General features: G+C 36.7%; 3 protein-coding genes across 3 annotated transcripts; 1 reads left to right on the top strand and 2 right to left on the bottom strand.

Annotated features, from left to right (window-relative positions):
• Positions 1-295: 295 nt before the first annotated feature.
• gtf2h1 (general transcription factor IIH, polypeptide 1) lies at positions 296-13,883 on the bottom strand. Its single transcript, XM_084094830.1, has 15 exons — positions 13,715-13,883; positions 12,911-13,066; positions 10,552-10,744; positions 9,129-9,294; positions 7,583-7,676; positions 6,684-6,833; positions 6,463-6,542; positions 6,245-6,378; positions 6,081-6,168; positions 4,939-5,027; positions 4,715-4,832; positions 4,536-4,626; positions 4,237-4,352; positions 2,155-2,247; positions 296-1,132 (listed from the first exon to the last, which is right to left on the bottom strand). Exons 2-15 carry the CDS (start codon positions 13,062-13,064, stop codon positions 1,046-1,048), a joined length of 1,653 nt encoding a protein of 550 aa, XP_083950956.1. The 5' UTR covers positions 13,065-13,066; positions 13,715-13,883; the 3' UTR covers positions 296-1,045.
• Positions 13,884-14,412: 529 nt separating this feature from the next.
• Positions 14,413-21,666, top strand: rccd1 (RCC1 domain containing 1). The gene is made up of 8 exons (XM_084094631.1): positions 14,413-14,687; positions 15,249-15,467; positions 15,536-15,701; positions 17,351-17,472; positions 18,402-18,500; positions 19,578-19,727; positions 19,827-19,856; positions 21,222-21,666. Exons 1-8 carry the CDS (start codon positions 14,510-14,512, stop codon positions 21,377-21,379), a joined length of 1,122 nt encoding a protein of 373 aa, XP_083950757.1. The 5' UTR covers positions 14,413-14,509; the 3' UTR covers positions 21,380-21,666.
• On the bottom strand, positions 21,429-26,881 carry cib1 (calcium and integrin binding 1 (calmyrin)). Its single transcript, XM_084094632.1, has 7 exons — positions 26,676-26,881; positions 26,528-26,562; positions 25,648-25,744; positions 25,342-25,495; positions 23,529-23,647; positions 23,354-23,442; positions 21,429-21,663 (listed from the first exon to the last, which is right to left on the bottom strand). The coding sequence occupies exons 1-7, from the start codon at positions 26,724-26,726 to the stop codon at positions 21,642-21,644; spliced, it is 567 nt and encodes a 188-aa protein (XP_083950758.1). The 5' UTR covers positions 26,727-26,881; the 3' UTR covers positions 21,429-21,641.
• Between the last annotated feature and the right edge of the window lie 762 nt (positions 26,882-27,643).

The following is a 27,643-nucleotide window of genomic DNA, read 5'->3' as shown; positions in this document are numbered from 1 at the left end:
GCTGCTCGATTTGGTTTGAGCAGACATTATTCGTTAGAAACCATGTCTGGAAGAAGTGTGTGGCCAGTTGTTCTATGTTTGCATAGCTGTATTGGTCTAACAAAGGGTTTTCAAACTGAGCACCACAAGGAAGTAGTGTTTGTTAAGAGGAAAACGGTGCAAAATGCAATTCCTGTCTCTGAAAATATTGAAATAAAGTGTTTCCTCTTCAGGGGTTTTATGATGTAATATAACAGCTTCCTCACTGTTGGTTAACTGAATACTTTAAGGAAGCGCTTTTAATAAAACACACCAGTTTAACTGTTTAAATCTTGACTTTATTTGAAATAACATACACAACTCAGTGCAGCTAGAGAACACATTATGAAGCAGTGCGGATGAGCATGTACACGTGTTTGTGGCACACAGATCAGTAATTGCACTACATAGAAATTATTATTACTCTTATTATTACAGTATTGCTATACCCCGCCCCTTGGCATGTCTTGAGCGACTGATTTCCAATCAGCCTCAAGTCTTGGGGGATTCGAACTGGATTGCAATATCCGATTTGCAGAGTCCTCCTTATCCTTGATTTAAAAGCTTTTCCCTCAAACCGAGTCCTTTGCATTAAACGTTATAAGTTCCTGAGATCTTTCCATGGTATTATTGAGCTAAGTTTGGTCATTGTAGAAATACAACTCTGTTAAAATTTCACATCTTACCTAGGAAATGAAATTATCCACTGAAGAAAAAAAAAAAAAACGGGAAAGGCAAAAAATGGAACGGAACGAACAAAATAAAAGAGAGAAGTACATAATAATACAGTTATTTCTGACTGACGCAGCCCATCTCCAAGTGGACCAATAAGATGACAGAATTTGCTCTCTTCAAGCCCCTCCCCCAGGCAGATGCGCTCACTAGCACCTCCAGCTCTGATTGGCTGGAAAATCCGCCCATCAGGCCCCAGTCGGCCCAAGCTGGGAGAGTGTGTCTTTGTTCCTCTCCCTTTTCTTTAAATTCACCCAGAGTCTTTTATGTCTTTCATCTTTTTCTCACAGTCTCCTCAGGTTTTTCTCATCATTCTGCGCGTTTGCCAGGCTTGGAACTTGTTGTACGCAGCCTGAAGCATTTCCTCCAGGTGGCCCGTTAGCTTTTACAATCAGAAAACACAGGAAATTACTATGTAGTTCCACTGTAAGTGCATCAGAATATTAAAAAATGCCCTTAAAACCTCATAAAATTTCACATTATATGAACAAAAATATTTAAAAAACACTTTATATATGGAAAAATCCAAATACAGGAATCACACTGGAAATTATAGATACCTTAAACCTCAAATGACATTCATTTTAGCACGGAAGAATTAAATTATGTAGTTTAACAAAAGTATATGTTGAACAATTGTGTGCAACATATCGCATCTTTTCTTTTAAGAGCTGCTTTACAGCAGAATTGAACTCTGTTTGCATCATTAAATCATTAATTTCCTGTTTATGCCTGTAAAGCTGCTTTGAGTTTGAAACAATCTGTATTGTATAAAGCGTTATAGAAATAAAGGTGACTTGACTTGACTAAACCCTCCAAAATATCTTTCCACATTGACTTTTGTTGTAGATGCTTTACTGTAACTTATATTGAATCATAAACTCTTCAACCCTCTGGTACTCTTCACTTAAGGGTCGTTCACACTCGTGATCCTCGGCAGTTACTTTTCTTAATGAAAGGAATGTACTATATTTTGATGCAAAAATATTAATTATTGAATATTTTACATTTTGAGGGGATTTCATGGACCTCACCTAGAGTGTTCACTATAAACTATGCACCATTTATTTCTATATAATGTAATAAAATATATAAATAGTCTTCATGCATTAAAAATATATAGCTGGGTTTTAAAATTTGCCATTCACTTCCTATGGCGGTCATTGACCACAAAGATCACAAGTGTGACTATTTTTTAAGACCATTTAGCATCGTCTAATCATGTCCACATTATTTGTGTTCATATAAGAGGGTTAAACAACACTCTATCCTGAACCGGTTTTTCCACACAATTATGGAAATGGTAAATTGTGAAAAGCATTAATTATTCATGTGTACTCTAAGCAGTTTTCAGAGAACCCATTACAGTGAATGGAGGGGGTGTGGTCAGGGGCGTGGCCTTACATTAGTGCTCAAATACTGCCGTTGGATCTTCTCTTGAAAGGGGCGGAGCTTCGTCAACTGGAATCTCTCCAGGTTAGATTTCATCTTTACCACCTGTGTGCAGGAGATCAAACAAATCATGTTGCAAAAAAACAATAAAAGTATAAAAATATACTAAGGGACTCGATTAAGCCTTTATTTTTTCATGGCTTAGATTTTAAAAACATTTCATGCTTGAACCCCTAATAAGAATGGAAGCTTTTTGCCAGTTATAGCGCCACCTATGGTCCGATTTCCATGAAACTCTGCATGCTTCTTCATCATGTTATGACACATATGCTCATCACTTTTTGTGAAGTTCTGAGTTTTCCTTTAGGATTTATAGGCTTTTGAGTGTATTTTGTCACGCCCCTTTTCCCTGTTACAGCCACCCAAATGCAAAAGTTCAACTTTTTTTTCGATAATTATTGATCTAGAGAGTCCAGAGAATTGTCCTAGACTGGTTTGGTTCCGATCGGGCGAAAAACCAGAGACTAGTTCGCAAAAGTAGGTTTTGGACAAAATTCGACATACCAGAAAATTTTCCCTGCCTAAATCAAAATTGGAGATACACATTTCGTCCACCTTGAGCTATGGATCACAGTGGTGTAAGACACTTGAGTCTAGGAGTTACGGTCTAAGAGTTATGGGCTGAGTTTCCCGATAACGTTGTCTCTTAGCGCGCTACGAAGACTCTTAAGGTATAACTTAACTGAAGGTATACCATTTCTAGGCGTGTTCCCCGAACTATACCTTTGGAAGCTGCTTAAGATATACCTTCTTACGTGCGATGTTACCCGGCGCTGTCCGTGGCGATGGTTCTGAATTGGTTGATATCGATGGCTCGAGAATAATTTATTCTCTCATGCAGGGGCCGTTTATGTGGTAAACAGCGGTGTTCTTTATAAAAAAGGCACTTTAGAAATAGTTGAAATTGCATTTATTAGGACTCATGGGATTATTATAAAAAATAATCCAAACTATAATAGCCTATAATAGCATTGCCTACATATTTTAAAATTGTATCATATATTGCTGCCATAATAACCATTTAAATTTTTATGTGCTTTCTTCTCTTTCCCATTTTTGTTCGCTGAGGTGGAGCTGCGATGAAATATTGTTCTTGTAAATACTTTCAAGCATTTCAGTAATAAAAGTGTACGTCACGTACGGTGCTCGGCAGTGATCAAAAAGGATTTAAACAGTGAATTTTGAATCTCTTCTTGAAAACTCAGAGATGTGGATTCAGACGGCAATTAAATTACCGTACGACCTGTTTGTCAAAAAACAGTAGGTACTAATTTGGCCAGGGATTTTTACGCGGGTTGGGTGAGAAAAAACACTGATATTATGGATTCGGACGGCACTAAAATCACCGACTTACCCCTGTAAATGTTTAAAATACCGGACGAGCCCATGAGAAACAATATTAGCGTCTGAATAGGACTTAACTGACAGTAGCCTTTGCTTTCACTGGCCTTTAAAAGCACTCTTTAATTAAAATAAATTTATAAAATTGTATTATATATAATAATATAATTAAAATTCTAACAACAATCAGTGTAATGACAATTTTATTCTTTGCATGAAAACACTTGAATTAGCCTAACTGAACACTGTCTGGGTGTATTAAAACTTCAGAATTATATTCATATAGACCTGCAGCAGTGATAAGGTAAAGCTAAGAGTGGTCCAGACCAACCTTCCGAACGTATGACTTACAGAAGGTATACTTAACTAAGAACGTTTCGGGAAACACGTATTAACGATAAGGTACAGCTTAAGGTGTAACTTAAGAACGACGTAGCGTTAAGAAGGTTTCGGGAAACCCAGCCATGAGCGATTTTGTACTTTTTGAAGTACTTTTCGAAGAAACACTTGTCGAATTAATCGAGTGCCTTGGATTGTTTTTCTTATGAGTGGAAGCATCCCTACACCCAAAGAGCACAGAGATCCTGAAGTTACAGCACTTTTTGCATTCCTTGTGTTTATAAAAATATGCTACTTCCTTATTTCTATTTGGAAATATTTTAATTTGAAGTAATTGCAGGTGTACTCCTTGACCTTCTCCTCCAGGAAAGGAGTGCTGACGGGGAAACAGGACCAGAAGTGTCGGAGCAGCTCTCCAGCAGCCGTGTATAAGTGCTTCAGCTCGCCCTGAACATCAGTGGGCACTAATTCTATATAAATAAACACAAAGAACGAATAGATCAAGTTAATGGACAGTACAATGCCTTAATGAGACTTAAAATGCCTGGTTTAAGCTCCTCGCAATAGCAGAGTGCATTAAAGTCTCATCTGAGGCGGGTACGTTTAATATTATTATACTGGGATGAATAGACAGTGTGAGGTCAAACACTGACGGTTAATGGTCTGTTGGCCTCCGCCCTGCATCAGAACTCCTCCAGGTGACAGCGCTGTGATGGCGGAGCTCGCCGCACTGCTTGACATCACCTAAAACAGGACAGAAAATAAGACACAGTCTTGAATGCAAGTTTCAAACTTTTACCCACAGGTCCACATCAACCTCTCACTGGTGTACCTGCGTCAGGCGGGGTTTATAGTTCCTCATCTCCTGCTGGATAATGCTGATGGAGTTCATAATGTCCTGACTGGTGGTGTAATGCTGCGACTGTAGCGGAGTCGGGCCGTGGGAATATCTTACAGGAACAAACAAAACAAAAATACTTAATATGAAGATCTGTAGATTATCCAAACATCTACACGGTGTCTGGCAGATACAGAATAAAGGCGCTGGGTGTTTACCTGTCTGATTTCTTCAGGTTCAGAGCGATGGTCTTACGCACAGTCTCACCCTGAAGGTCATCATATTCTATGGCTTCCTGTAATTTCACCTGAAGAGCCACAAAAAAAACACGAGAATCTAGAGTTATTCATGGTAAAAAAAAGAAAGACAGATAAAAGACTAATAGGTCCTTAACAATTGATACTTATTAGATTTATTATAAAACCTTATTTTATGATAAATCTGTATATTTGTGTGTGTATATATATATACACACACACACACACACATATATATATATATATATATATATATATATACATATACATATATATATATATATATACACACATATATACACATATATATATATATATACATATATATATATATATATATGTGTGTGTGTGTATATATATATGTATATGTATATATATATATATATATATATATATATATATATATATATATATATATATATGTATATATATATATATATATATATATATATATATATATATATATATATATATATATATATATACACACACATATATATACATATACATATATATATATATATATATATATATATATATATATATATATATATATATATATATATATATACACACATTTTTTTTACTTTTTTTTTTTTTAATGGATTGTTCCAAAATTTGGATAATTATCAAAAGTAATAATGGTTAGACAAAAAAATGTAAATTATGGCTTAAAAGTTAGGGGTCAAAACCATAAATTAAGACTATGAGATGAAACTAAAAAGATGAAATTATGACAAAAAACGGAATTATGAGATTTTTATATATATATATATATATATATATATATATAATTATGAGAAAGTTATAATTATGATGAAAAGTTGAAACTTTGAAAAAAATTATAATTATGACAAAAACTCTTCATGTAGAAATTATGACTTATCTCATAATTATGATTTACCCTAGCATGATTTCGAAAAATATTGATAATTGTTACATTTAAAATATTATTATTATTATTATTATTATATATAATAATTGTATTTATAAAGCTACAGTGATTTTGCTACATCCACAGGGGTCTGCTTTGTGTCGTGCCTAACAACATCCATTAATCCTGGTAAAATCCTTGTAATGCACAACCTCGAGTGGCGTTTCACCTTTTTGAGTGGCGGCTGAAAGAAATCTGAATCTCTGGAGTTCCCATCAGTGCTGCTGGTCTCACTGGCTTGATCACTGGGAGCGTCCCTATATAACACACACACAGAATATTAAACACATGCAAACACATACAAACACCCACACTCGCTGCTGAGTCGCTTACGCTCTGCGAAGGCCGGCCGCCAGCACCATGGCACTGTGGTGGTTAAAGCGTTTGATTATGGCGGAGTTGCTGTTTTCTCTCAGTGATTTGTTTGAGGGGTTTGATGTTGTGGGAACTTTAGCTGTGCCGTAACCCTTCAGAGAAACACAGAGAGAACCAGTTTCACCAAACAATCCTACATGGAGAGGAACTGTCATTTAAAGTCTAACATCACTCACCTCATCTAAAGTCTTATCCTCGAGTGAAAGCAGATCCACCATGGGGTTCTTCACTCCTTGGTTCACCATCGATTTCTGGCCTGAAAAATGCGAATAAACAAACTCCATCAGAATACAACTCACACATAGACACATTTAACATGCTCAGATGAAGTCCGAGGGAGATTCCTGCAGAGTATACAAGATCTCAAAACTACATGTAGACTTCACAGGCACAGTACCCTTCTCGTCCTGTTTGGCACACTCGGAGAAGATGTCCTGCTGGCCCGTGTTGATCCGGTCCCTGTGGAAGTAATGAGACTGAAAGAACCGCGTCCAGAACTCCTTCTCCGTCATGTTGTGAGGAACGTTCTCAGCGTATTTCTGCTTGACTGCAAACGAAGACAAAGAGAGACAGAAAAGGGTCATATTCGACACTTTCATGGTATTTTATTTGTCCCTATTGTCTCAAAACAGTTATAAATTCTAAATATTTCACTACTTTTTTGAGGGGTACTATACCTTTAAGACTACAATATGTAAACGACATTTGTTATGATTGATTTGACCATCTTTTTGTCAAATTCTAACATCATTAGATGTATCCATCGAAAAAACGTTTTCTGTCATAATTGAAATTTTTTGTAGAACTTTTATCTATCTAATAATTATGATTTACTTGAGACAAAAAGATGGAATTATGAGGAAAAAATTCCATAATTATGAGAATATGAGAAAAGTAATAATTATGACAAGTTGAAACTTGACAAAAAGCCATAATAATGACACATTTTATGTAGAAATTATGACTTTTCTCTCATAATTGTGTTTTACCTAGGCATGACTTTTTTCTTTCTTACATGTGGCACAAAAAGGCTTCCATTCAAAATGCATTGTGACAAGCTCAATAATAAAACATGGAGAGAAACAATTCATTCAATACCAAAGGTATCAATAAAAAGCATTATGTATTTTTATGCTTATTAGAGTAACACACTGTTAGCTGTGTGAACTGTGGCAAAACATACTGGGATAAATTGTCTATTAGTTTATTAAAGATTTGTGTTAAAATCAGTCACTTATGAGGATCCATATCAGTTGAGATGCCGACTTCTATGTAGATCTTAATCACATGTCTCACCTGTAGGGTAAGTTCTGAAGATCGACTCGATGATGTCAGAGGTCAGATTGTACCGCAGGCCGTTGCATCCGTCTGTCTGTGGTCTGATGTCAGCCTGTAACCACGATGACATGATCATGAGGTGAATTTACATTATAATAATAATAAACTTTATTTTCTATAGCGCCTTTAAAAGTAGCATCTCAAAGCGCTTCACAAAAATAGAAACAAGATAAAAACATACAATTATACATAATTATACAACAATAATTATACATTATAATTATTAAACAATGCATTAATGAAAGAAAAACAGATGAAAATAAAATAAAATTGTCAATACTCTTGTTTCAATACTCTCACGATGATTATTATAAATGATTTATCTGTGCACATCACTACTTTATTTTTTTTAATTCATGTGCATTCGTAATCTTTAATCAAAAACTCAAAAAATCTTTAAAGGGATACTCCACTTTTTTTGGAAATAGGCTCATTTTACAACTCCCCCAGAGTTAAACAGTTGAGTTTTACCGTTTTCGAATCCATTCAGCCGAACTCCGGGTCTGGCGGTACCACTTTTAGCATAGCTTAGCATAGATCATTGAATCGGACAGGACCATTAGCATCTCTCTCAAAAAAATGACCAAAGAGTTTCGATATTTTTCCTATTTAAAACTTGACTCTTCTGTAGTTACATCGTGACTGTAGTTACATTCAGGCGCTGCGTCATATCATTACGCCTGCTGGACTCATGGTATGGCAGCAAAGTTTCTTAATTATTACGCAGGAATGAGTGTACAGTTCCTAGCCATATCAGCCTAGAAAATCGCAACTTTTCATTTTCCGTCGGTCTTAGTACACGATGTAACTACAGAAGAGTCAAGTTTTAAATAGGAAAAATATCGAAACTCTTTGGTCATTTTTTTGAGAGAGATGCTAATGGTCCTGTCCGATTCAATGATCTATGCTAAGCTATGCTAAAAGTGGTACCGCCAGACCCGGAGTTCAACTGAATGGATTCGAAAACGGTAAAACTCAACTGTTTAACTCTGGGGGAGTTGTAAAATGAGCCTATTTCCAAAAAAAGTGGAGTATCCCTTTAATCAGCTTTCCTGTAGCTCAAACAGTAGAGCGGTGGCGCTTGCAATACCAAGGTCATGGGTTCGATTCCCAGGGAAAGCAAGAACTGATAAGAATGTTAATGTTGTGCCTTGAAATGCAATGTAAGTCGCTTTGGATAAAAGCATCTGCCAAATGCGTAAATGTAAATGAAAAAAACGTTAACCTCCAAAAGACATCTGTTCTCTTCATGACGTGCGTCTCGGCGGAGGGTGGGACTAAACATCCTCCACAACGCACCACAATCTGACATTCAGATCTGCGTCAATATAGTTAGCAACGCCCAACTTCCTACAATCCAATCAATTCCAGAGTCCCTACATTTTTTTCTCATTCCAGATGCCATTTACCTTGGGTATATATCACAATAGGGAAGAAAAGACTATCGCAAATTTATTTTCATGCCGATTTTAAACTGTTAGCCTTGTGATACGTTTAAACTCACCAGGAAGGCAGCAGAGATGCCCACTTCCTGTTGTTTGTTGTTGGCGAGGGAGTGCTCAACAGAATTCAGGCTCATCCGATTGGCCCAGAACTCCTCAGCGCTGATCACCTGACTCACCACTAAGTCCTTATAGAGCTGGAACAGAACAGGGTCTTCCTGCAACATCCTGAAACATAAAGCATCAGCTGGAGGTCAACCAATACCACTTCTGTGGCCAATTTGCTGATGTTATAGTGACACATAGGGGTGTGCTGGTTTCAGAATTGGTGATGACGGTTATGACGTGAGTCAAATGTGACGGTTCGTAACATAACCGCTGTCGCCGTCGGGGGGACAACTTAGTTTGAATAAACGAGCAGACACTGATTAGCTACTTGATCGCCTAAATTAAAAAAATAAAATTTATATTTGTGTAGTGTTCAATGTTGTTATCGATAGAGATACGCGGATGGGGTATTATTTCACCCGCAACCGCATCACAAAACTCATCATCCGCACCAACGTTTTTTGACCAAATTTCAAAGCCGCACCCGCCCACCATCCACTGATTGTTTTGCGGTCTATGGACAATGCAATGCTCTGCTGATGCGAGCCGCAAGAAAGCCCTTGTCTGTTCTAGAAAGGATGCAGCAAAGATATTTAATGCTAATGTATGAGGCATAGGCCTACGCTGAGTTTCATTCATTTATGATGAGATGCGCTCTAGTCTAGTTCACAATGCAATGCAAGTGAACTCGGCGCACCGGCGCCTCCATGTCACGGTTATTATATTGTCTGCTATATTTGCTTTTTATTTATTAAATATTAAATTGGTTGATTAAACATGTATTAAAATTAAGATACAATTTGTACAAAACGAAATTCGCTTTAAAGAAAGGCTTTCTACAAAGCAAAACTTAATGAAGTGGTAAAAATCATGTCTGACGATTTACAAAACAAAACTTCATTAAGTGTAAAAACCATGTCTCCTGATATATTGTGCATCTTATGATCCTATCTTTTATTACAATTGTTTCTGAGCTAAAATGTAATACACATCATATAGGCTTTATATACACACTATATATGTTTCTTTTATCAAACATGTTTGGGGCCAGTCAAGGGGTAATTAAACTGCACGATCAGTTATCGGTAATGATACGTTGTTTATTATTGCAAATGTTTTTCATTTGTTTAATAAATCTCATGATGGCACATCACTATATCATAGTCATAGCTTTTATTTCTATCTCAAATGATTGGCGGTCGGTCAGGGGGTACTTGGCAAAGAATCAAATACAGTTGGAAACGACTTTTGGCGGTTATAGAGTTCTAATGACGGTGTTCAACTATAACCGTCGGTCTCACGGTTATATACTAATCGTCACACCCCTAGTGGCACAACAATCTAATGATGGCAAATGAGATGCAAGCAAAACTTTACCTGTTCTTCTCCTCCAGCTCTTTATTAGCTTTCTTCTTGAACTTGGGCAGGAGCTGCTGTAGCAGTTCTTTGATGGCGTCTCTGTCCTTCAGTGCTGTGCTCTCATTGGCGAAATGAAAGGTGGTGCTTTCTCCACTGTGCAGAACCAGCTGGAGCTGGATCTTTGCCTTTCCATCAGGACTGATCTTCTGACCTGCACAGGTATAGAAAAAAAGTCAACAAGCAAATAAATAAATATATATACACACACTGATGAGCAAAAACATTATGACCAGTCACATGTGAAGAGAATCTCATTGATCATCTCCTAACAACGCCACATATTAAGATGCAGGTGAAATGGACAGGAATAAAGATCTGAGGGACTTTGACAAGGGCCAGATTGTTATGGTGAGGCGACTGGGTCAGAGTATCTCTGAAACGGCAAGGATTATGTGTTGCTCCCGGTCAGCAGTGCTGAGGATTTACCAACAGTGGTTCGAGGAGGGACAAACACAGGCGACAGGGTGTTGGACGCCCAAAACTCATCGATGCATGAGGGCAACAATCCAGTCTGATCCGAGCCAGCAGAAAGTCACAAAATAGTCCAGAAAAGCAAAGCCAAAGTGTCTTGATCGCCCCCAGGTGGCTGATCCCGGTACAGGTCATAAACCCCACCCTCTCCATGTAATATAATGGACGTGAGGAAAACTAAACAATCAAATTACACTTCAAATAAATTTTTTCCAAAGATGTTTTATATCATTTTAGGTCGTTTTTATCACGCTGATGTAAGTTAAAGTGTTCTTTTTTTAAATAATTTTGGCCTTAGTTATTTGATGCTATAAAAGCGGGAGTGTGATGTTATGATTGAAAGCTGTGATTGACAGCTGCTCTAAACGAAGTCGTCACTAAGGCACCAACGGACTTTTTGGGGGATTTTCGGACGGAGATTGGAGCTTTAACTGTAATTTCTACATTTCCATAAGTGTTTATTTCACACTTGAGTTGTTCTGCAGTAAACTGTACTAACTGTTTCTGCGGGAGTGGGCGGGACATTCATGTCGCGGCTCCATTTCACGCTTATTACTGAGAAGAATCAGGTCCCAAATCTGCGCAAGATATCAGTGCCATATTGGGATATTGGCAGCTTCACTTTTCTACAATAGAAGAGAGTGTAGGTGCATCGTCCATCTTTTTTTACAGTCTATGGTCACAACACACACTGCATCTCACTCTGCTGCGTCACTGCAGATCAACTGGCACACAAGCGTCAGAACTGGACCTCGGAGCTGTAGAAGAAGGTCGCCTGGTCCGATGAGTCCAGTTTTCTTTTACATCACGTGGACGGCCGTGTACGTGTGCAGTGTGTTAAAGTGACGGCACCAGGATCACTGTGGGACGACGACAAGCAGGTGGAGGGAGTGTGATGTCCTGGACAACGTTCTGCTGGGAAACCTGGGTCCGGACGTTCATGTGGACGTCCATTTTCACACGTGTCACCAACTTAAACGCTGTTGCAGACCAGGTACAGTCCATGACAATGGTGGATGTGGCTCTTTCAGCAGGATAATGCACTCTGCCACACTGCACACATTGTTCAGAAATGGTTTGAGGAACATGATGAAGAGTTCAAGGTGTTCAATGCCTCCAAATGGATCTCAATCCAGCTGAGCATCTGTGGGAAGTGCTGGACCGACAGTTCGATCCACGACGGCTTCATCTCGCAACCTACAGGACTTGAAGGATCTGAGACCACAGGACTCTTGAAGAGGCCATGCCTCAGCGGGACGGTGCTGTTTTGGCAGCACACGGAGGACCAACAGCATATTAGGCAGGTGGTCATCATTTTTTGGCTCACACACACACACAATTTAGACTGCAAATATAACATAATTGGAGTGAGCAGAAACTGCTGAGCTTTTACCACAAATTTAATTTCCATGCTAACAGTGACTACTAAATATGATTTTTAGTCTGACTTGTGAGTTCTACATTACCATATTTCATGACTGAACTTGAAAGGTTTATACACTGTTAAAAATCGATTTCACTGCAAAGAAAAATCTTAAATGGATTTCTATTAATCCATGCATAATGTAGGGTTTTTAAGGCATTGCTATAGGTATTTTAACACGTCGAAGGTTGCACCCGTGCCGTTCGTCTACACAACTCGGTCCTGGAGGGCCAGCGTCCTGCAGAGTTTACCTCCAACCCCAATTAAACACACCTGAACCAGCTAATCAAGGTCTCACTAGGCATACTTTCAAAGCAGATGAGTTGGAGCTAAACTCTGCAGGACAGCGGCCCTTCCAGGACCGAGTTGGGTGACCCCACACCAAACAAACCCAAATGAGGCTGAAATGTTGGTGTAACTCACAGCGGATGTCGGCATAAAGGTGGCTGACCGAAAAGCGGTCCTTCCCTTCAGGACCCCAGGCGATCCGCTCGGCCATCAGGTACAGAGTCCCGTCCTGCTTTCTCTGACGGACCCTCTTCACCACCAACAACACCTCCTCGGACAGAGACGCCATGACTACACAAACAAAGGGACGTCCAAACCTCATTATTAATGCAGGACATTCAGATTAAAGATTTATCATGCGAACATAAATTGAACCTCCCTATTAAAGATGGCTCTTAACATAGTTTGTGGTTTGTGAAGGAAATAATGGACTCAAAACCCATTAAAAACCTGTTAAGGGTTGTGAAGAAGGGTGTGCATTTAGCAGCTCTCAATAACCATTAAAACATGCAGAAATAAGATATTACATCAGAGACAAAACAGCCAATAATCAGATTCAAAACTGATATTAAATCAGATCTATATCAGATATTAAGTCAGATATGACAACAGATTCAGATCAGACTCACAATCAGATCAGATATGACAGATTCAGATTAATCCGATATTAAATCAGATGGAGCTAACAGCACTAGCACACATCACTTATTCTTCACAAAACCCTTTGTTAAAGTCAATTTATTAAGACTCATTATAAATATATGTAGAGATTGAGAATATAAACAACAGGTTTTTAATGCCAGAGACATTTTAAACACAACAAAACACATTTTAAACACATAAAGGTGATGAATCTGAAATCTGCAACTGAAAGCTGAACTCACGCTCACACCTGGTGACTTTAATTAACTGTTTTATTTCAATATAATAAACCCTCACCTGGCGCTCCAAAGCAGCTGAAGCTGAAGCCTCAATATTGATCTTGTGGTAAGCGACGTGAAATCAGTGTTAATGTCAGTATTTGTGTTTTATTTACAGTCGTTACGGACGCCGTGAGTGACAGCAGCCCTCAGATCCGCCTTAGAAACAGAGTGAAGCCAGAAACAGTGACGCGCTTCCTCATAATGGCTGCCAAACCTGACACATTTCAAAATTAAAGTTCTGTACATGGTTAATGGATTCCATTTTATAATATAATATAATATAATATAATATAATATAATATAATATAATATAATATAATATAATATAATATAATATAATATAATATAATATAATATAACGGTAATATAATATAATATAATATAATATAATATAATATAATATAATATAATTAATATAATATAATATAATATAATATAATATAATATAATATAATATAATATAATATAATATAATATAACGGTAATATAATATAATATAATATAATATAATTAATATAATATAATATAATATAATATAATATAATATAATATAATATAATATAATATAATATAATATAATATAATCATAGACTGTAAAAAATATATCATATAGAACGCTCTGTATTACAATCATAAAACATATCGATTGTGTTTTTATTAAGAACGCAACACAACTTTTATTTTGACAGCAGACATCACTCGTGTTCCGACTTTAGACTTTCCTTATTGCTGCTGATGGAACTAAAATGCAACTTTCCATACATGAAAGCAAGTGACAGTTCTTTGTGTTCATCACCACCAGAATAAGTCAATGAATTGGTTTGGTTTTGGTTTCAATGGCTTTGGTCAGATACGGCCGGCAGATGTAGTAACCTGTAAAGTGAACACACCTGTCCTGGTTTCAGATGTGTGTAGATCATGTGTGATCAGATCAGACTGTAGAGTCAGAGCCAGCTGGAGCTCCAGAGCTCATGTGCATCACACAGACTGTAAGCGAACAATTTTACTGTGATTTTACTTTGCCTAGTTTTTCTACAATATTAGTCACATTAACTATAGCCTAAGCTATGATAAAATAAAATAACTGGTAACACTTTACAATTAGGTTCACTAAGAATGAACAATACTTCTTCAGCATTTATAAATCTTTTATAAATTTATAAATAAAAGTTACTATTCATTTCAACATTTACGAATACATTATTAAAATCAAAGGTTGTATTTGTTAACATTAGTTAATGCACTGTGAACTAACATGAACAAACAACGAACACCTGTATTTTTATTACTAACATTAACAAAGATTAATAAATACTGTAACAAATGTATTGCTCATTGTTAGTTAATACATGAACTAATGTTAACTAATGAACCTTATTGTAAAGTGTTACCAAATAACCTTCTATTTACGTGATTAATATGATTAAATATGATTAATATTTTGTGCATATCACTTACGTACATTTTATGCATATCCTTTGCTCACATTATATACTGTATATTGATATATTGAACTGATTATCTTCTGTCTATAATGGGTTTTGTTGCAGGTGGCAGTCATGTGTGTGTGTCAGGGTTCGGGTCCGGGTCCGGTTCATCAGAACAGGTGTGCGGAGACACTTTTCCAGAGAGTCGGGGGTGCACAGACGCTCTCATCAGTGAGAGACACCTGACGCTCAACTTCACAGACAGAGTGGAATGCTGGGAAATACAGCAGCCACAAAACAAGCTGGTGTGGAAGAGGGAGCAAGACCTCTCTGTCAATACCGGTAATATACAGATGTGCACAGTGAATCTGTTGCTAGTGTACTGGTATTGATATGAGGCATTTAAACAGGACAACCCGTCCCGCTGCCGCTGGTGCCAGGCGGGTACGTCATGCCCAGATCTCCTTTCTTCCGTGCGCTCCGCTCTGAACTGTGTGCCGTGAGCCTGGCGTTGGGCACAGAACACGCTGTGATGCTGACTTCAGTCGGGACTGTGTATTCCTGGGGATCTGGAAGGTACGAGGAAGATTGCCAGTAACACTTTACAATAAGGTTCCATTAGTTAACATGAACTATCAATGCAAAATACTTCTAAAGCATTTATTCATCTCAGTATTTACTAATAGTATTTAATATTAATAGTATTTCATATTATTTAATACACCCTGAGCTAACATGAACAGTTGTATTTTTATTTACGTATACTGTAACAAATGCATTGCTAATTATTCGTTAATGTTAGTTTATACATTAAGGAATGACTATTTTGCCAAGTATTATATATTAGATTAATTGTAGAACTAATCTGCATTTATGAGTCTCACAAAACCTGTCAAGAACATATCTGTGTCATTTTTCAAATTATAAATAAGAAAATTAAGCATATTTTTTAAAATATTCATGGAAATTAACCCACTGGTGCTGTTTTTTTTTTACTTTATCAGAATGGTGGGAAACTTGCTGTGTGAACACACACACACACACAAAAAAAATCATGGACATGATTGGAAAAGGTTAAACGGTCCTGAAAAAAATAGTCACACTTGTATTGTTCTCAGTCAAAAATGAAAAATGAAAGCGAATTTCCTCTAGTGGAAGCGTTTGGTACTGCACACAAACACAATCTGACTGAAAGCTCATTTATTGAGATATCAACCTCAAATTTGGAAACCAGCTTGTTTAGATTTATTCATATATTTAGATTATATATTTATTTATTAGCTTTGGTTTCCTCACAGTTTTAGAGTAAAATATGGTTGGAAAATATAAATTTCAAATGAAATTTTTCATAAACTTAAACTTCTATGTCTTTAAGTTCACTTTTTTTTACATTTTTGCCAAGTGTCTTTATGACGGTTAGTTTATGTTGGAAATTTCATTTATTTAAATGGGTTATAACTATTGCATAAATATAATTTGGCACCATAAAATTCCCTAAAAATACAAAATATTGAATTAAAAACATTATCGAACTAAAATATAGTACATTCATTTCTTTGGGGGAAAAAAATAGGTTATTTTTGCATTAACGTGAGCAGCACCAACATATTTCACCCACAAATTCTCATTACTGTAACAGTGTTTTTATTGTTAGCTAAAACCATGCAAAATAATTTTTGGTTATTAAAAATAAAGCTAAAATAAATATAAATATTAGATGAAATACTTAAAAAACTTTGCCATTGCAACTAATTGAAATAAAATAAGTTTAGATTGAAGTAATACAACTGCGAAAAATTTAAATAAATTAAAGCTAAACAGAAATATAAAAAATGAATAAAAGTGACAAAAGCACATGACAAAATTATTAAAAATACTAAAATTAAAATAAAAACTGAAATTCTAAAAAATAAAAGCTATTTCTAAATTTTAATAGATACTATAATAGTGCATAAATATGGCTAAAATAGCACAAAAAGCATCATTTTCACTGTAAATTATTTATATTTTATATATTATATTATTTAGTATTTGTTGTACCACCTCTAATTTATGCTTATTGTGAAAAATCATTGTATTACAGTAATGTTTAATGTAAAATAAAACAGCCTTTTCGAGACTACATCATTTTAAATAAATTTATTTAAAGCATTATTCATTTCTTTTACTCGATGTGTCTTTAAACTACTCAGTGCCCATGCTGAATGTTTTTATTGTTTTGGCAGTCACGGTCAGCTGGGTCACGGCGCTCTGACGTCGCAGGACGAGCCTCAGGTCGTGGAGGCGCTGTGGGGCGTCCCGATCCGAGCAGTGTCCGCTGGGAGCTGGCACTCCGCTTCCGTCAGCGGTGAGATTATCCCACTAACATTCCCTGGCAAATTCAGCCGTTTGCTTGCTCTTTGTGAGCATACTGTAAACACACTGCAAAAAAATGTCTTGCCTTTTGTCTTGTTTCCAGTCCAAATATCTAAAAATTCTTAAATCAAGATGCATTTACTAAAGTAGTAAAATCTTGTTTTCTGGGGAAAAAAATCCAAATGAAGTGAGTTTTTTCTTAAAACAAGCTAAATTATTACCAATGGGGGAAGAAAATGTATTTTAATTCAAACGGAAACAAGATTATTTTTCTTACCATGTTGGCAGATCATTTTACTTGTTTTAGGCAAAAACTCTCATCATCCCCCAGAAAACAAGATTTAATATCTTATGTTATCTTACTCATCTAGTAAATGCATTTTGATTTAAGAATTTTTAGATATTTAGACTGGAAACAAGACAAAAATACTAAGTAAGAATGTCATTTTTTGCAGTGCAACAGCCACTTAAAGCCTTGTTTGATTGTTTTATGGTAAAAATGGCAATTGCGATTTTTAAAGATCATACTCATACTTCATCATACTTCATTCCACTTCTGAATTGCTCCCATCTGGTCGTAGACTCAAAATCTCTTTGGCCAGAAGAAACGTGTATAAAAAATCGTTTGTCCCAATGGCAGGCAGTGATTATCTTAAATCGTACAATTTTCTAAAGTGGTACAATAGTGTGTTTTGTTCTTTTTTTGAACGAAACAGTGTTTAATTGTATAATTTTGTTAATTATGTGTTTGTGTTGTTAATGTGTGAAGTGTTTTTAACCATTAATGTGAATGTATCTATGTCACCAGGGTCAAAGACAAATTTCAGCATGGACAATAAAGTTCAACTCAACTTCAACTCAACTCTACTGACTGTTCATCTGCAATCTGTCTGAAATAATTGTGTTGTTTATTGTGTTTAGCTGGCGGGGACCTGTATATGTGGGGCTGGAATGAAAGCGGGCAGCTCGGTCTGCCATCTAGAGGCCTGGAGGAGGAAAAACACAGAGCAAAAAGTGCTGGTAAAAGGACTAAAATATATATGACTTTACATAATTGTTTACTCAGGGCTGCCTGATACACATCCATTTTCTCACGAAGTGAAAAAACATTGCAGAGCAACGAATTAGACTAACTTTCAAATTCTGTCAATGTTATTCAAACATTGTATGCAACATGTGCAGCGCAAGTCTGTCATATAAGCTTCATAAAATTATAATGAGAACATCATAATTGTGTGTTTGGGTCATGGCTTTTAATGGTGAGACTTTTGTTTTTGTAATCAGGCTCTCAAAAAGTATATAAAAATTTGTATTTCGATTTATCGGCCAAAATATCGGTTATCAGATTTAAAATATAAAGATTATCGGTTATCGTTATCGGCCCAAATTTTCATATTAGTGCATCCCTAGAAATAAAGATGAATGAACATCAGAGAGGGTATGTTGAAAAATACAGCACAACTTGCTGAAATGTATCTGTAATCACTCAGTCAGTGTTTTAAGACGCGGAAAGACGTCAAAACAGCTTGTAAACAATGTCATGTAACGTTACATTTACCTCAGGAAAGCCATTCAATGACCAGAGCATAGTTAGCTCCTCTAGAGATGGGCATTTTGCTAAATATATGCACTATATACCAATAATTCTTTGTATTTTGAAAGCCGATAACCGATATATTGGCTGATAAATCTACATAAATTTTTTTTAAAATAATTTTCATAGCCTGATTACAAAAACAAAAGTCTCACCATTAAAAGCCATGACCCAAACACACAATTTTAATGTTCTCATTATAATGTTATGTAGCTTATATGACACACTTGCGCTGCACATGTTGCTCTGAACTGTATTTTCCTTTTTTGAAGTGATTTCAATCATATTTCAAGCAATTCAAAACCATCATGTTGATCAGTGCGCATCTGAAGTGTCTCAGATGAAGGAAATAATACATTATTAAACAGCTTTAATATATCAGACAAATTTTCTTATCGGACCGATAACGGTAACATTACAAATTACCAATGAATGGCCGATACCGATATGGTTGCCGATATTGTGCATCCCTAATTACTACATAGCTACATGTTTCTGTTTAGGAAACACTGACCAGACCATAAGTAAAGATGAAAAGAACCAAGCCGATATGTTCATCTCAATCCAAGCGTTCCCTGCTCTAGTGGACGTCCCGAATGTGTCCGAGATCAGCAGGATCAGCTGTGGATCCCGTCATACAGCCGCCGTCACAGGTCACAGGCATAAACTGGACTCCAGAATCCCTGATGACACGTAATACTGCTGGTTGACATGAAAAATCATTACCTTATTCTTTTCTTATTTCTTTGTAGGCACCGGGGATCTGTACACCTGGGGATGGGGTAAGAGTTTGCTTCGTTTTATTTTTTGTTATATAAATCAACGTAAATAGACTGTAGATACACTACATTAAAGATTTTTTAATGTTTTGAAAGAAGTCTCATGCTCACCAAGGCTGCATTTGCTACAGAAATACAGTAATGAAATATTTTCACAATTTAAAATTTTTCTAGTTTAATATATGTTAAAATGTAATTTATTCCTGTGATCAAAGCTGAATTTTCAGCATCATTACTCCAGTCTTCAGTGTCACATGATCCTTCAGAAATCATTATGATATGATGATTTGATGCTCAAGAAATGTTCTGATTATTTATTATCAATGTTGAAAACAGTTGTGCTGCTTCATAAGTTTGTGGAAACCGTGATGTACTACATTAGTGGCCAAAAGTGATGTCCGGAGGGGATATTTGTTTTTAATGACCCTTCAACTTTGATGAAACCAACAAAATATGAGGAATATATATATATATATATTAGGGCTGTCAAACGATTAATCGCGATTAATCACATCCAAAATAAAAGTTTGTGTTTACATAATATATGTGTGTGTACGGTATATAATTATTTTCTATATATAAATACACACACATTCATATATATATTTAAGAAAAATGTGTTATTTATATATAAAATATTTATATATAATATAAATTATATATAGTATAAATATATATACACAGTATATACATGCAAATATTTCTTAAATATATACATGCATGTGTGTGTATTTATATATAGAAAATAATTATATACCGTACACACACATATATTATGTAAAAACAAACTTTTATTTTGGATGCGATTAATCACGATTAATCGTTTGACAGTCCTAATATATATATATATATATAAATAAATATGAAGGAAAAACAAAACACTAAACTAAACTAAACAAAATTATTTGGCAAAAAAAGGCAAATTACAGTTACAGTTTTATTTTACTATGTAAAAAATGCATTAAACAAAAAAGCTCTCATAGACCACAACATAATCAGTTTTTTTTTTTTTTTTCATAATTTCTTTGCATGACATCCTGGTCGAAAACTATGCGTTATGGCAAATATAACAATTCACTCCAGGCACAACTGCACAATATGCTTAGAAAAGCAAATTTTTTATAATATTTAAATAAAGGGTGAAGATTTCAATTTTCCGAGGCTGGACATGACTTTTGGCCACTACTGTATTTTTTTACAGGATTCTTTGATGTACAGAAAGATCTCAAGAACAGCATTTATTTAAAATAGAATCTTTTGTAACATTATAAATGTATTTACTGTCACTTTTGATTGAGTCCTTCCTGATTAAAAGTGTTAATTCAAAAGTGCTGAAAGTTGTCTTTCCTCCGTCTGTCCCATTATCAGGTCATTATGGACAGCTGGGACACTGCAGTGAGAACAGCACAGATGAGCCGACGCTGGTGGATTATTTCCCCGCTCACAGCTTGTGTGTTCAGGATGTTGTCTGTGGGTTATGGAGCACGTTTGTGTTCGCGGTGCCAAAAGAACAACCTCCATCCTGACAGAAACAGACCCACTTCAGAGTGCCATATGAACACCAGGACGTCAAAGTTGCAGTGTTAAGAGTTTATTAAATTAGGTACAAATATATGATCTAAAATACAGGATAGAAAGTAGATTTGTTTTAAACAGTGAGTAAAAAATGTTTTCAAACATATAAACAGTAGAAAGATTAAACGAGAGAATACATTCACATGCTGCATTATTGACAGATTAAAGGCGCAGGTGGACAGTCTGGACCGGAGAGCAGCTTCTGTGTAAACTTCACAACACAATCTTGAATGAACTGCAAGAGAACATTGTCAGTCAGTGAGGATCAGGAGAAATGCTGCGTTATGAGTTCAGAAGTCATTATTATCCTGTCATTTTGTGTGGGCAATTTCATATTTCTTTCTCACTTTTTTTGCTTCTCTACAAAAACAGGATGATTTTTTTTCCCACTAACATAAAATACAATTAATGTAAATTAGGTGTGTAACTAAGGCTTGTTCCTGAAGTGTGTTAGTTCCTGAAGTGTGTGAGTGAGTTCCTGAAGTGTGTGAGTGAGTTCCTGAAGTGTGTGAGTGAGTTCCTGAAGTGTGTGGGTGAGTTTCTGAAGTGTGTGAGTGAGTTCCTGAAGTGTGTGAGTGAGTTTCTGGAGTGTGCGAGTTCCTGAAGTGTGTGAGTGAGTTTCTGGAGTGTGCGAGTGAGTTTCTGGAGTGTGCGGGTGAGTTTCTGGAGTGTGTGGGTGAGTTTCTGAAGTGTGTGAGTGAGTTCCTGAAGTGTGTGAGTGAGTTCCTGAAGTGTGTGAGTGAGTTCCTGAAGTGTGTGAGTGAGTTTCTGGAGTGTGTGAGTTCCTGAAGTGTGTGAGTGAGTTTCTGAAGTGTGCGGGTGAGTTTCTGAAGTGTGCGAGTTCGTTCCTGAAGTGTGTGAGTTCGTTTCTGAAGTGTGCGAGTGAGTTCCTGAAGTGTGCGAGTGAGTTCCTGAAGTGTGCGAGTGAGTTCCTGAAGTGTGTGAGTTCGTTTCTGAAGTGTGCGAGTGAGTTCCTGAAGTGTGCGAGTGAGTTCCTGAAGTGTGCGAGTGAGTTCCTGAAGTGTGCGAGTGAGTTCCTGAAGTGTGCGAGTGAGTTCCTGGAGTGTGTGAGTTCCTGAAGTGTGCGAGTGAGTTTCTGAAGTGTGCGAGTGAGTTTCTGAAGTGTGCGAGTGAGTTCCTGAAGTGTGCGAGTGAGTTCCTGAAGTGTGCGAGTGAGTTCCTGAAGTGTGCGAGTGAGTTCCTGGAGTGTGTGAGTTCCTGAAGTGTGTGAGTTCGTTTCTGAAGTGTGCGAGTGAGTTTCTGAAGTGTGCGAGTGAGTTCCTGAAGTGTGCGAGTGAGTTCCTGAAGTGTGCGAGTGAGTTCCTGAAGTGTGCGAGTGAGTTCCTGAAGTGTGCGAGTGAGTTCCTGAAGTGTGCGAGTGAGTTCCTGGAGTGTGTGAGTTCCTGAAGTGTGCGAGTGAGTTCCTGAAGTGTGCGAGTGAGTTCCTGAAGTGTGCGAGTGAGTTCCTGAAGTGTGCGAGTGAGTTCCTGAAGTGTGCGAGTGAGTTCCTGAAGTGTGCGAGTGAGTTCCTGAAGTGTGCGAGTGAGTTCCTGGAGTGTGTGAGTTCCTGAAGTGTGCGAGTGAGTTTCTGAAGTGTGTGAGTGAGTTTCTGGAGTGTGTGAGTGAGTTTCTGGAGTGTGTGAGTTCCTGAAGTGTGTGTGTGAGTTCCTGAAGTGTGTGTGTGAGTTCCTGAAGTGTGTGTGTGAGTTCCTGGAGTGTGTGTGTGAGTTCCTGGAGTGTGTGAGTTCCTGAAGTGTGTGTGTGAGTTCCTGAAGTGTGTGAGTTCCTGAAGTGTGTGAGTGAGTTTCTGGAGTGTGTGAGTTCCTGAAGTGTGTGAGTTCCTGAAGTGAAAACTTAATTAAACTAAAGGCAGCAAAATACGTCAGCTGACCAATTTGTAAATAAAATAAGCAAAATTCTCTCACCTGACAAAATCTGGAGATCTGGAGATGACATGCTGAAATTCGGAGAGGTTCACTGTTCCATCTTTATCAATGTCCGACTCCTCCAGGATCTGCACAATCACATTTGTTCACATGAGTAAAGTTCACCTGACAGATGTCTCTCGTTAGTCATGTGACGTGTATCCACCGGACTCACATTGCTTATGAGCTGCCTCATCTCCTCTGCAGTGAGACGAGTGTCGTCCGTCTCGCCCGTCAGGCAGTTCACCAGCTTCTCCAGATCTCTCGCATCAAGTGTCCCGTCATCGTCAAAGTCTGCAGAGGAACAGAATAATGTTCAGGAACTGCTGTTTAATGGTGTTTGCTCAATTCAGAGTGTGTTCACACTTGTAGTTCGGTTCGCTTGGTCGGGACTAATAAAAAAAAAACATTTAGTCCTGGTCTGCTTAGCGTTCACATTGGCATTTTAACACCGAACTAAAAGATACTGAAGGGGGGGGATTGGAATCCACTGCTGCTTCAATGTATATGTAATGAGTGATTATAATCAAGGTATTAATCAATCTTTTTCCTTCTAAATATCAAATGAGTTGAATGACTTCTCAGGAGATTTTACTTTGTTATAGAAGTAACCAGTGTTATCACTGAAATGTTCTTTTCATGTATTCTGTCAGTATTTGATATCTGAATTCAGCTTGACTATTTATCCCGGCTTCCAGGGATGAAATAGGGACATGTTTTGTGTTTGAGAAAGGTCTTCAACATGTTAAAACACATAGGAGTCATTGAAGTCTATAGTTTAAGGGACCATTTCTCAGTTAAAGCCTTACTTTCCAGTTAGACTAAAGTGTAGCTCTTCTTGAGAAAGAACGCATTATCTTGATGTTTTGAGACGAGACTCCTGTTTATAGTTAGAGCCTGGCCAAATCCAACCTTGGAAAAGCTGTGTGTCGGTGTGTGTGTTAGTCTTCTTGCTTACAGGTTAAGGAACCACTGGCATTATTGGAGATTGAGTTGTTGTTCGGGACATGATGGCGGCCGGCAACCCAAATCTGCGACCTGGAAGGTCACGACATGCCTAACTTCAGGGTCCGAGTGTCAGCTGCATAATCTATGGAGATATGCTTCAGTCTATCTGTATATGTGTGGAAAATTACTATGTTTATCAATTTCTAAGCCAATCAGAATCAATCAACCTGTAAGCAATGACGTAGCTTAGACCTTGGAAATGGTATAACTGCTGTGATCTGTGTAACTGTAAGCGGGGCGGCCTACGAACTCCTGAGTGAGTCTTGAAGCTGAACTTCTGCTGATGAAACTGCAAACTATCTTCAGTAAAACTTTTCTTCAATTTTTTATAATTCTGACTCCGGGTCTTCTTTCAAACATCTGGTCCTTGGGTCCTAAACTGTTAACCCCTAATAATGCCAAACCTAAAGACATGGGGATATGTTTAAAATCTGATTGGCCGGCTTTTATTGCGTATATTTTGTGACGGAACTTACCGAACATCCGAAACAATGCTGTGTTCTGGGCTAAATGCGCTCGTTGTGTGTGTGTAACTACATATGATGGCATCTTGACCTGCTGAGAACTCGTGAAGAGCTTATAAAATGTGTAAAGGAGTCAAAACAGCATCAGGAATCCCTCCGTCACACACACTAACACACAGATCTGCTGCGAGGAGATGCGGTTCTGAACTGTGATGGGAAACACTGCAACTATGAAGAGAAAAAACAGGTATGCTTGAGATTTCTGTCCTTTTTAGGGTCACATCTTGTGACATCATGTCCTGTTTGTGGTTCGTTTTCATGTCTTTGGTCCGTGTTGTGTTCATATTTCAGGCGAACCGCACCAGAGTTGGTTTGGAAGTGGAGTGAGACTCGGTCTACTTGTTTGATGCACCAGGGTTCGGATGGCAGCGTTCACACTTATTCAGATGAACCGCACTAACAGAGCAAGTGTGAACACACCTTAAACCTCAATCTTAAGAGCGTTCCAACTATTACCGAAGATCCGGAAGGCATAATGGGACTTGATTTCCAGGGTTGCCGAATCGCTGAAGGCACTCAAGAGGTCCAGGAAATCCTCAAAGCTCAAGCTGCCATCCCTCAAGTCACAGGTCGAGAAGACGTGACAAATCCTTTTCCGGAAGGGGTTCGACTGTGAAGGATCGAAACACAGAATTTCCAACAATAACAGCATATATACAGTGGAATAGGTGAATTTCAAAGGATTATAAGAAATTATATTTTGCTTGAAGAAAATTAACCCTATTTTAAGAAACATTATGGCTTCTAAATTTTATCTTTTACCTTCAGTTCAGGAAGCGTAAGGACCTTCTCCATGGACACCCTGGCGCTGTACGGCCCATTTTCTCTGCCCTGGAGTTCAGAGAATCTTTTGTGTGCCCTAAACAAACACATAATCAATGACAAAAGTATCAATACATTGAATGTCATTATCAATGTAATGACATTCAAACACTTTCAAGTGTTAGTTAAGCATCCAAATAAACTTCAGAGCCACTTTTAATAACTTTACTGTATGTTTATGTAGTTTAGCTATTGTCACAAGTAAATTGATACCTTGCTGTTACAAATTCAAATACAAATGTAAAAACAAAATATAAAAATCAGGGTAACACTTTATTTTAAGGCGACATGAGTTACGCTACATGTACTTACTATAGTAATAACAGTAAATTATGCAAAATTACAAGTATCTAACCCTAAACCAAACCCTAACCTTATTCGTAACTCTATAGTAAGTACGTAGTTAATTCATATTAATTGGTACGTATTTGAGTAAGTACAATGTAACTACGTCACCTTAAAATAAAGTGTAACCAAAATCAGTTTTGGTTTTCAGTGACTGACATAAAGTTAAAATATAAATATTAGGTGAAAAACTTCAATGAAAATTAGAATAATCACTGAAATAAAATTACTAACAGTAAAACTGATATAAAATTAAACCAGAGTTAAATAGAAATATTAAAGATATAATTAAAATGACAAAGAAAATTGTAAAACAGTTTTAAAATGAAAAAATAAATACTTTAACAATAATAGCTTACTAAATAATACAAAACAATTCAATTCTACAGTAAACATTCACAATTAAAACAAGCAGACTGAAGGCAACAAAATATAACATAAAAAACGAGTTTAAGTACATTATGACTTTACTTACAGTAAGATTTCTTGCTTAGTGAGAAATGTAAGCTCCTGTGTTACACAAAAAGGAGAAAATATAAACAAATAAGAGCAACTCAACTCCTCTCAATAAAGAATACATTTATGTTTATAAATAATAAATATATTAAATGTGTCTGTCTCACCTGATACTCTGATAGAAGATCTTTCGGCAACTTACTCGCGGTTCCCCCCATTACTAAACTACAAAAAAGTCGATGAAAGTTACTATTGTTTAATAAAAACCGAGGCAACTGGCTGAAGTTTTGCTGTGTTTAGCTAACGTTACCACACTAAACAAACTTTGGTCGAAAGGCTCTGCGCTTCCGCTTTCGCTTCCGCTTCCTGGATTACACGCCAGTTGCTATGGGAACAGATTTGCAGCGTTCAAAGACCACAATGGATTTTTCTCTTATCTTCTTTTATATGGGATTTTTTATTATTACAAGGAAATAAGGTTTAGTTGTAAAAATACCTTCTGCATATTCAACTGTGTTTTTATGTGGAGGATGACTGTATAATTTTCAGTGATTAGGTAACTAACAGATTTGAACTTGTTTATTTACCCTAATTAGTATATTTTTTTTAACGTTACAGTGTTATTATTACAAGCAGTGAATAATACTGACGATCAACGTGTATTTTAATACATAATAATTTCCTGGAGCATCTGATTACACATTGTTATTGTTAGTTCTGTGGTTTATGATCGTGTCATATATTATTCTGACCAAATGTTTTGAAGGAAAGACATTAAATTATTCATATCATATCATGTTGCTCTGTCTTGGATATGCAATTTGCCAATGATTTCAGAAGGTGGCATCATATCACAAATAATAAATGATCATGCCAACTATGATGTATTTATTTATTCATGAAATAAATAAACAATTTATTTACAATTTATAACATTGTATAGCCATGTATCTTCTTCATTTATTGGCAGTACGATTAGGTGATCAAAGTTATTTTTTATACGTTATGCTTTTAATTCGATAGTGAGAAGTATGAGCTCTTATTACAACACTCTGGGTTATTTCAATCCATGTTTGGGTCAAATATGGACAAACCCAAACGTTGGGTTTAAAATGTTAAATAAAAAAATTAAACC

This window comes from Abramis brama (assembly GCF_963993115.1).
Source record: "Abramis brama genome assembly, chromosome: 20".
Lineage (NCBI taxonomy): Eukaryota > Metazoa > Chordata > Actinopteri > Cypriniformes > Leuciscidae > Abramis > Abramis brama.
The sequence above is the reverse complement of the archived record's forward strand: the minus strand, read 5'-3'. Positions and strand labels throughout refer to the sequence as shown.